Genomic DNA, 10,724 nt, shown 5'->3' on the forward strand with positions numbered 1-10,724 from the left:
TTGAATTATTGTGGACCTTTGAGATAAAGTAAACCAGAAAATCTCCATTAGCTTGTTACTGTTTGAACACAATTACTTGTTTGGTGAACAATATGGTGCATATTTCCATTTTATGTTAGAGAGATCATTTGAGTCTGTGTACTGTCCCTGATGAACAATATAATTACAAAATAACCCAAAACATTCCCTTTGAGATTTTTGTATTTTGAATAATTTCTCATGTTTATTTGTGTCACTTTGCATTCTTATTCTTATTCTTAAGGACAACTTTACTTCAACCAGCTGCGATCAAAAAAGAACATTTTAATGTGAAGGCGGATTAAGAAAAACAATAATATCCGGCGGAAGTGAAGCCAAACCGTTGCTAACGTTAGCTCATTGAAACAACTGCTAACGTGTACTGATGTGTGGAAGTTTTTACAGACAGTTATTCTGTCTTATCTCAGATTAATATTTTATCACTTAAAGATGAGTTCAGTCCAGAATCTGAGAGAGTTGATCAACCAGCGACTAACTGCTGCTGCTGAAGAAATATTCACAGAGTTTGAGAAAACCATCGTCCAGTACGAGGAGGAGATCGATCGTCAGCGCAGACTGCTGGATAACATGTGGAAACCTGAGATAAAGTTACACACAACAGGTTTGTGGAAGTGTGATGGTGTGAATGAGCTGATAGAAGTAAAGTGAGGAGCTGCGGTTTGTGTGGATGAACAGCAGGATAACTTTCACATTTCTATACCGACTCCATGGTGGTCTTTAAATTTCAGGGTTCATAATAATCCCAAAGACATCAGGCAAACATCAGCTCACTTACTTTGGTGTCTGAATATAAATAATTGTCCTAATGAAGTGTGAAAGTGACGCTTTCCTTCATTCATGTATAATATATGGTGATTTGATACATATGAAATGTACAGAAAGTCTTTTTCTTTGTGAAAGTTGCCTTTTTTATCTATGCCCCATCATTTTAGCTTTTTTCGTCCTCCATGTCAAACCCAACTCATTCACTCTGACACACTGGCAAATATATTACTATATACTTCGTTGGGATGCACTAACTGATCAATTGTTCATAGTAATTGACCAGTAAGTATGAAAAAATATTACCACAGAACAATTGGCCATATCCCTGGTGGGAAAACGTGACTTTAACAATTCCTTATGACAATAATAACTTCTTTTCAGCCACCAGGTTTTTGAAGTCATTGTATTCCAATTATTACTCAGAAGCGACCATTTCTGAGTAAAACAGAACAAAATCCAAATGAAACAGTGGGACACCAGCAGTCAATCTGCTTTCTATCATTTTATCACAGTGAAGTGATAAAGGTTCACTGCAAGACAGACAATTTCAAATGACACACTTATATTTATTGATCTCAGGTGTTACAGCAGTGTAACATGTTTACATGATAACCAGACTATTGTACAGTATAAATAGGATGGAATATAAATGTGGTATCATATAAAATGAGCTGCAGTACTAATAAAACAGTTTACAGTAGAGTACAGCAGTTGAAGGAACGACTGCTCCTGACATGGATTAACAGAGACTTTTCCAACTCTGCGGCTCTGTGTTTCATGGAAACCTGACTGAACGGGACCATCCCAGACAGTGCGCTATATCAGCCGAGCAACACCCAACATCCAAAAAATCAGTGCTCCTAAGTCCAACAGACCAACAGTCAAATGACAAAAATTCTTCACAAAAGTTTTCAGGTGACATGTGGATGGTGTTTATACAGAGAAGACAGAAAATGACAAAAGAGACTGACAGCAAAATAAAACATATCAGCTCAATAACATCAATGCAGCATGTCTCACAAACCGTATGAAGTAGAGCAATTTTAATTGTAATTTATGTCAAAACTGTTCCATACTGCACAGAAGACATTTGTGAGTTCTCTGTAGTTCTTGTCATGGTTGTGCTGTTTCTACAGAAGTGCAGGATTTTATGTTGCACAGAAATATAAGCCCACAGTGAGGAAGAATGTGACAGAAGCAAAAACTGTCCAGACAGTGCTTGGGTTTCTGAAGATTAATAATATTAGCTCAGCTGTGCATCGCCTATCATCACCTTTAGCGACCTCTTTTTTTTGTCATTTTGCCTTCTAGACCGTCTGCAGCAACATGTCCAGGAGGAGAATGTTCTTGCTGTGCAGAATGTCCGCAACCAGGAGAGGAACTCCAGTGTGGACCAGGAGGACCCAGAGCCTCCACAGATGAAAGAGGAGCAGGAGGAACTGTGCACCAGTCAGGAGGGAGAGCATCTTGTACTGATGCAAGAGGCTGATACACTGGTTCAGCACAACTCCAAATGTGAAGAAATATCTGGAGAAATATTTGGACTTTCTGATAAACGATTCGGCCAGTTGGATGAAGACATCGATTATCGGGGCAGGCAGGTGGATATGATCTGGAAACCAAGCATAATGTTACACAGAATTGGTATGTAAAACTATGATTGTCTTAATGAACTAACATAGGAATGTGACTAATGTAAGATTCTAATTAGAGCTCTGAGTTACATTTATTTTCCGACAGAAATTCTACTGTTGGATCTTAACTCCTTGACATTTACTTGAACTGTCCATTTGCAGCCTCGCAGTTGCCTGGATGCATCTGCTGTTGTGCTGTGCTGTTGTACACAGGTGTAATTTCAGAACTTTCTCTACTTCTAGTCATGGTTGTGCTGTTTTCACAGAGGTGCAAGACTTTATATTGCTGTTAAGGATGAGGACACTGTGAGGAAACATGTGACTGCCCAGACAGGGCTTGGGGGTGAGAGGATTAAAGGTCTTCTCTCAGATGTTTGTTTCCTCATAATAATGCTAATAATAATAATAATAATAATAATAATAATAATAATAATAATAATAATAATAATAATGGTAATAGTAATAATAATAAATTCTATTTGAAGGCGCCTTTCTCGGCACTGAAGGACACTGTTCAAACAAATATTTTCATATATAGACAATACAAATTAAAAACAGTCTGTCCTTTCTGGTGGTCAGGAGATTACAGGTCTTCTCTCAGATGTTTGTTTCCTTCTCATCATGTTAATAACTTTTTTCATGTGCCTTATTGTCCCTTCAGACCACCATCAAGATGTCTGTAAAGAGGGGAATGGTCTCGCTAATCAGCAGCTCTGTAACCAGGAGAAGAAGGTTAGTCTGGACCAGAAAGAGGCAGAACCTCCAGAGATAAAAGAGGAAGAGGAGGAACTCTGCACCAGTCAGCAGGGAAAGCAGATTGTACTGAAGCAAGCAACTGATACTTTTCTGTCGACTTCAACTGATATGGACAATGACCTCAGTGAACTAGAACCAAACAGCAACCACCTCCTCTCTTACAATTCACCAGTAACCGTGACCCCACATCAGGAGGGAAGCGAGCATGGAGACTCACGTTCAACTAGAAATGCAGCGCTGAAGCCAAAGAGTCATAGCAGTTGCAATGTAGCTAAGTCTTCATTGTCAGAAGATCACTGTGATGTTGATACAAGTGGAAAATCTATCAGATGTGATGTTTTTGGAAAGACCTTTAAGAATAAGTACCAAATCAAGCAACATTACCAAATTCACAAAGGTGTAAAACCAAATGCTTGCAATAGACGCAGAAGAAGTTTCCGTTCATGGTCTCAGCAGAAAGTCCATATGAAGATTCACACTGGTGACAAGCTGCATTCTTGTAAAACATGTGGGAAATGTTTCAGTTGTGGTAGTCATCTGACTGTCCACATGAGAGTTCACACAGGAGAGAAGCCATATTCTTGTGAAACGTGTGGGAAAAATTTCTCTCAACGTGGGCAGCTGACTGTCCACATGAGAGTTCACACAGGAGAGAAGCCATATTCTTGTGAAACATGTGGGAAATGTTTCAGTTGTGGTAGTCATCTGACTGTCCACATGAGAGTTCACACAGGCGAGAGGCCGTATTCTTGTGAAACATGTGGGAAAAACTTCAGTGAACGTTCTACGCTGAATCTGCACGTGAGAGTTCACACAGGTGAGAAGCCATTTTCTTGTGAAACATGTGGGAAAAATTTCAGTCAACGTGGGCAGCTGACTGTCCACATGAGAGTTCACACAGGTGAGAGGCCGTATTCTTGTGAAACATGTGGGAAAAACTTCAGTGAACGTCATAAGCTGACTCTCCACATGAGAGTTCACACAGGTGAGAAGCCATATTCTTGTGAAACATGTGGGAAAAATTTCAGTCAACGTGGACAGCTGACTGTGCACATGAGAACTCACACAGGTGAAAAGCTGTCGTCCTGGAACAATGATGGGAACAAAGCTCAGTAGAACACGCATTCATTAACATCATTCAGGGTAAAAGTAGGTCTTGTAGATTCTCTGAGTTTATTGCATGTCAGTCTGAGACACATGGATCTTTAAGAATCTGCCAACCTGTCCAATGGGTGCATGGCGACTTCCAGAAGCACATTGCATTTACGAAAGAGACAACTGGAGACGTCATACTTCTGAGGAATGGCCTAATAGTTTATTTCATTGGTTATCAGTTTCTGCTGGAGCTGGAAAGGGATGATGTTGCTGAGATTTAATGTGAAAATGAGTTTACACATCAACATAATTTTTGATGTAATTATTTTCGGAATTCTCATTTTCAGTTCATGTGTATGTAAATTGGTTGCTCCAGTTCAACTTCAGTCTGTATTTCTGTGGTGGTTCTTTGTTTAAAAAAAAAAAGAAATTAAACCAGTTTCCAATGCAGTACAATGTGAAATGTGTGTGACGAATTTTAACCCCAAAATGAAATAGTTTCCTTTGCTTGTTTTTTGAATTCTGTTGTCACCGACAAATTTTGCTGTCTGTTTTTAAATGAAACCATAAACTGTTTGAAACAAAGTCTTATTATCATTGTGTTCTCTTTTCTGGGTGTTTTTAATATATTGAGTAGATGATTGTTTAAGTTTTGCAACAAAAATCAACCTGTACACCAAAGTGAGATCTCATGCTGTTTTATATTTGTCAAAGTTGGGCTGCATGATAATATTTTTTTAGTTTATATCATTAAAAAAACAACAGTTTCGATTTAATAAATTGAAATTCCTATGTTCATTCTTATATTAGCTAACAGACTCGATCATCCTCAGCATGGAGGACACCAGTGTTGCACAAATGTCTGCAGAGATGTTGTCATTCTTCTTTACTGGAGGGGTTGTTTTGACCTACATGTGTCTTTTAAAATACCTAAAAGATGTTCTACTAGATTCAAATCAGGTAACATTCTTGTCCAGATTCCAATTTTCAGTTTGTTCTGTAAAAAATAAAATAAATAAATAATGTGTGATTTCTTAAACTTTTGACCTGTCCAGAAAGGGCAGCAAAGAATCTTGACTTTCTTTTCATGTGATGATAAATTTGTATATGATCTCCAATTATCTCTTGCGTCGCTTTCCTGGGGAACAAATGGCACTTGGGAAGAAAGCAAGGCGATGGAGGCAGTGTGATGCTTTGATCAGTGTTCTGCTGGGAACCCTTGGGTCCTGCCATCCATGTGGATGTTGCTTTGGCATGTACCGCCTACCTAAACATTATTGCAGACCATGTACAACCCTTTAATGGAAACGGTATTCCTTGATTGCTGTGGCCTCTTTCAGCAGGATAATGCACAAAGCAACAATGGTTCAGGAGTGGTTTGAGGAGCACAGCGACGAGTTTGAGGTGTTGAAGTGGCCTCCAAATTCCCCAGATCGTCTCTGGGATGTGCTGGACAAACAAGTCTGGTCCATGAGAACCCCACCTCACAACTGACCGGACTTGAAAGATCTGCTGCTAACATCTTGGTGCCTGATACCACAGTACACCTTCAGGGGTCTAGTGGAGTCCAGGCCTTGATGGGTCAGGGCTGTTTTGGCAGCTAAAGGGAGACCAACACAATATTAGGCTGGTGGTCATAATGTTATGCCTGATCTATGTAAGTTCTAAGTGTTAAACAAAGAAAAATTTTGTGACCTTTGACGTTGGTTTCAGATAGACTTGCCTTCCTTTTATTTGTTCTATGTGACTAATTGATTTAATGTTCACTTGATGTAACACAGCTAGATTTACACTTTTGCAAGTTATAAGAAGAGTTTAAGCTGATTAAATAAACCAAAGTGCAGTAACTTCAGTTTTAAGGCAGCAGAAGAAATGTACTTTCTGAGATGAATGAACTTCAAATGATTTGCAGTCGGCCCGTTTCATCCTGCAGAAAGTTGCGATGGACTGGAGTCTAACTGGAATCACCCCAGAGACCGGATACAACCTGACTGATCACCAGTCCATCACAGGACTCACACAAACACACATACAAACACTCACACCCACCTATGCAGCCATTTTAGACTCAGAGCAGCACATCTTCTGGCCCAGAGTAAACACAGGACAAATATGCAAACTTGACCTGGAAAGGTCCCAGTCAACAGGCAGGTTTGAACCCAGAAGAAACAGTGTTAACCATTGCACCACAGCAACACCTGCCCATCTATATTACAGTGCTCTAATAATGTTAAGTGAGATACAAACGCAAATCTTATAGATAATGCATTGTTTGTCTTCAGACTTTTTCTCCTTCTGAAGATCATAACAATCAGTTATAGCTGTCAAAAGAGTTTTTTCTTTCTTTCAGAATCTTGTGTCAAAGTTCAAGAAAAAAAAAAACAGCAGCCTTAAAGTCTTTTTCATGTCCTGAGATTCATTATCTACAGCCGTCGACATGAGGTGTTACGACTGACTGCAGAGATTTTGATGTTCATGTTTTTATTCAGGAAGGAATTAATCGCTGCATCCTCAAAGCTATTTTGTCTACAATTATCTTAAACTGTGCCATAATATTAGCATTAAATCATGATCTATGTTCATATGCAGGCAGTAATGATGTTGAAACGTGAGTGGAATTTTACCCTGAATAGATTTTTAAACTCCGTCTTTCCTGAAATTGTGAAATTTCATAAATTGTGGCTCTGAAGCTGCAAAAGCAACAACAGATTCCCAAATTCCTCTTTGATGGTATGGACAGCATGTGATTGTGTTGCACGTCCATCTCAGGCTAATTTTGTGCTAAAGAGCTGTCTGGCCGGGGTCAGATGTGGCTCCCTGCTGTCAGGCCTTTGTGCCACCAGAAGGTCCCCCTTCTGCTGCTGGTCCTCAGCGATCTGGAGCAGGACGGGACCAGGAGATGGAGGAAGAGCAGCTGGACAAGAGGAGCATAGATGACGTAAAATAGTTTTAATATTTAGAGAAATATGAGTAAGATTTTTACATAATAAAGCTGAAATACTGCAGCCAAATCATGAAAAAAAGGAAAACTAGCCATTTGATATGAAGTAGTTATTTTTTCTTCATGGATAAAGTATTTTCTTTTAATTTCATGATATTTTATATTCAAATTCCTTGAGTGTTCCTTTTCCTTTTGAATTGTGAAGTTGCAAATTTGATTTAATTTTGTTTAGAATTTCATTTCATATTTTGATCAAATAGCTCCACAGGTTCTACAGTTGCTCACTTTTCCGATGAAGTGTGATAATGTTTGAGATATCATAGACCCAAAAAGCCAAGTGAATATGCAGTGATTTTTATATTTATTTATTTTTATCCATATAAACACGACGCAACACCATCAAACAGCTTTTAAATGTCAGATCCCACATCCTCATATTCAATAATTACAGCCTGGTAACATTCTGGTATTCATCTCCAAACCTGTGTAGATAGTTGTTTAACTTATTTCACCATACAGATGATTAATTTGAAGCAAAAGTCTAACATTTCTGCCTGTGAAGCAATAAAGATTTTTGTTTTTTTGTCATTATGTATTGACAGTAAAAAAAACAACAACAAATACCTGTAAATGTGTAAATAAACATCTGTTTGTGCTTTATTTTCATCAGTCTAAGTTCATATGAATCAAGTTTAACTGTGGATTTAGTTGAGGCTTTTACACAGATTATAATGGACTCCATGGATGAAATCCACTTTGAAAATCTCTGGAGACAACTGCTAACCAAAGCAGGACTGAACCCAAATCACAGCCAAGTGTAAGAAACTTAAGGCTGAATTTGCATTATGAACAAGGACACTTCTGCCATAAGTTCCATGTCTTTACTTATGTCATTTAAACGGTAATTATCCAGTAAGAGCCATCCACAATAAAAATGACCCATGACTGCATTAAAATGTATATAGCAGCATAATGTAGTAAATGTATTGAAGCAAAAGTTCAGTCCCTGAATGTTGTAGCTGCTGCAGGTGGAACCAGTTTGAACTACTTTATATCCAGTTTTATACAATGACAGATAAGTCTGAGGGTGAGAGGAAAGAACAAAAACAAAGTTCTGATCCACAATTTTCCTCTGATCTTTTGCTGAGATGTTCACCATTTAGAGGTTAAAATCACAATCTGGTGAAGCTGTTAACAACTCATAGATGTCTGAAATGTCGATGCAACTACACACTGCTTTCTGTAGGATGCCAAAATGGAAACTACTACGTTTATCTTCAACAATATATTGTGTTTTCAAAGCTTGTTATATTTTCCACTGGGTCAAATCTTACCCTTGAAAAAAATAACAATTGAGATGAATGAAGTGCAGTAGAAAGTGTAATATTTTCCTCTGAAATGTAGTGGAGTGGATTGATAAGAGAAGTACTTAAAAATGCACTTAAATTACACACTAGTAAATGCATTTAGTAACTTTACACCACTGGCGATTCCACTTTGTATGTTGTTTTGTTGTTTTAGGTGGTTCCTGGATGAAAGTGGGACTCTGTCTGTCTCGTTGGTGATTAGAATCTTTCATTGTTTAATACTTTATGTTCACTTGGTGTATTTCCTGCCTACTTAATGAGCTGCGGTGAAAAGTAATTCAGTGCATTCACCCAAATAATGTATTTAAATACAAATTTGACATGAATGGATACATTTCCACAGCTTTTATTTCCACTTCATTACAGTTCAGAGGGAAATAGAATTTTTCATACCATCAATGTCCAGTAGGTCTTTGAAGGTAATGAATTAGACAGATTTTTCTGATGATCTTTGGAATTGACCAAGACATCGCCCCTACAAATATATGATGACCTTAGAGAGTAGGATACATTGCTGATTAACCTGGCAGTATATAAAATAACATCATCAAGTATAAAGCAGTTCAAACTGGCTCCCAATCAAACAGCATCATTAACTCACCAGTATACATAATTTATATTAGTAATACAGAGTCCATTTTCTGACAATTTTACTTTTAATATTTTATTTGCATGTTGCTGATAATACTTACTGCTCCTTAAATTAGGTTTTGGTTAAAGATGTTCCTGTTAATGGAGTATTGTTGTAGTTTGATATTTTTAGTTTTGCTTTGTTCAGTCCGTGTCACTTCACTCTGTTCTTTTGTTAACTTTGAATTAATTCCTTTACTTGTTTTTGTTGGTTGTTCTCTGGTTCAGTGGCGTGAACAGACATGAGTTAACATGACTCTGATCTTGACTCTGACCTTTGTTCTTCATGATCATGATCTGTCTCCTCATCCTCCTTAGATGTTTTTTAATCCAGAAGAGCAGAGAGCTGCTTCGCTGGGCGGCCTGCCGTAGCTCCCTGTCTTTGTCTCTCTCGATCTTTTCCCTTCTAGGAATGCTGCGATTGGTAAATTGAAAGAGATCAACAATATCAAGACTGATTCCTGACATTAGGCTACAACAAGGCAGAAACCTACTTTTTCTTTTTGTCATTTAGTAAATAAGTCACAGCAAGTGTTGCCTCTACCTAATGTAGGCCAATAATAAACCTACACAAACTAAATATTCAGTTATAGTATACTGATCATATGCTATACCAATTCACCAAATAACATTGGTTGTGTGGTCATCGTCGTCACGTTATGTCGATTACAGTTTTTCTCAATTGATGAGACACTAAATTCCATTCATTGCAAACAGCCACCAACTGACTGCACACATTTCTCAAAAACAGGACTCTGCTGTCTAGATTTTGGACACTATTCATGGTTTGCACACAGTTTTCAAAACTCTTGCACACTTTTTGCAAAAGACTGAACACGTTTTTTCCTCATTTGAACACACTTTTCACTCATAGCACACATTTTTCAAAAAGTGAACACTCGGAAGCAGAATTGGGACACTATTCCAACACTGCTGTCACAATTAAGACACAACAGGTCAGAACTGAAAACACTTTTACCAGTGAAATGCACACTATAAAACCTGCTGGGAAACAGAATTAGCTGTTCAGAATGTAATCTGTTGTTGAGGTCAGCAGATGGTAAAGATGGTGCATAAAGTAAATGGTTTCAGGTTTACTGTGGTTTACTTTACATGTATGTAAATGTTTGTCACTTCAGTGACATGTCTATACTGGAACAATACAAGCAGTCAGAAATGTTCTGAGAATACTGTAAAAAATCTAATGTATAATTCTGCTTCACAAGTGCTAGTAAAATTACAGAAAGTGTACATGACTGACTTTTCCTGTGTTTTGTGTGCATTTGTTCCAGAGAGTTTTTCAGTTGGATTCTGATGATACACATGAATACATCTGAGACAATGTTAGTTTTCATAGAGGACTATTGATTCGGTGATGGTTCCATATGAACCCTCAAGTTATTGTGGTTTTTCTGCTGCCATATTCTCCCTTTCTGAATCCTATAGAAGAATTCTTGTCTACATGGAGGTGGAAGGTATATGAGCAGCAGCCATACT

General features: G+C 37.9%; 1 protein-coding gene across 1 annotated transcript in view; it reads left to right on the top strand.

Moving 5' to 3' along the window:
- Positions 1 to 360: 360 nt before the first annotated feature.
- Positions 361 to 10,724, top strand: part of LOC111575886 (uncharacterized) — a 34,037-nt gene continuing 23,673 nt past the window's right edge. Inside the window, exons 1-4 of the mRNA XM_055014359.1 lie at positions 361 to 640; positions 2,116 to 2,448; positions 3,100 to 4,306; positions 7,077 to 7,227. Of these exons, the coding sequence (XP_054870334.1) occupies positions 469 to 640; positions 2,116 to 2,448; positions 3,100 to 4,306; positions 7,077 to 7,227 (1,863 nt within the window). The 5' untranslated portion in view covers positions 361 to 468. The remainder of the gene's footprint in view (positions 641 to 2,115; positions 2,449 to 3,099; positions 4,307 to 7,076; positions 7,228 to 10,724) is intronic.

This window comes from Amphiprion ocellaris, chromosome 10, assembly GCF_022539595.1.
Source record: "Amphiprion ocellaris isolate individual 3 ecotype Okinawa chromosome 10, ASM2253959v1, whole genome shotgun sequence".
Taxonomy (NCBI): Eukaryota; Metazoa; Chordata; class Actinopteri; family Pomacentridae; genus Amphiprion; species Amphiprion ocellaris.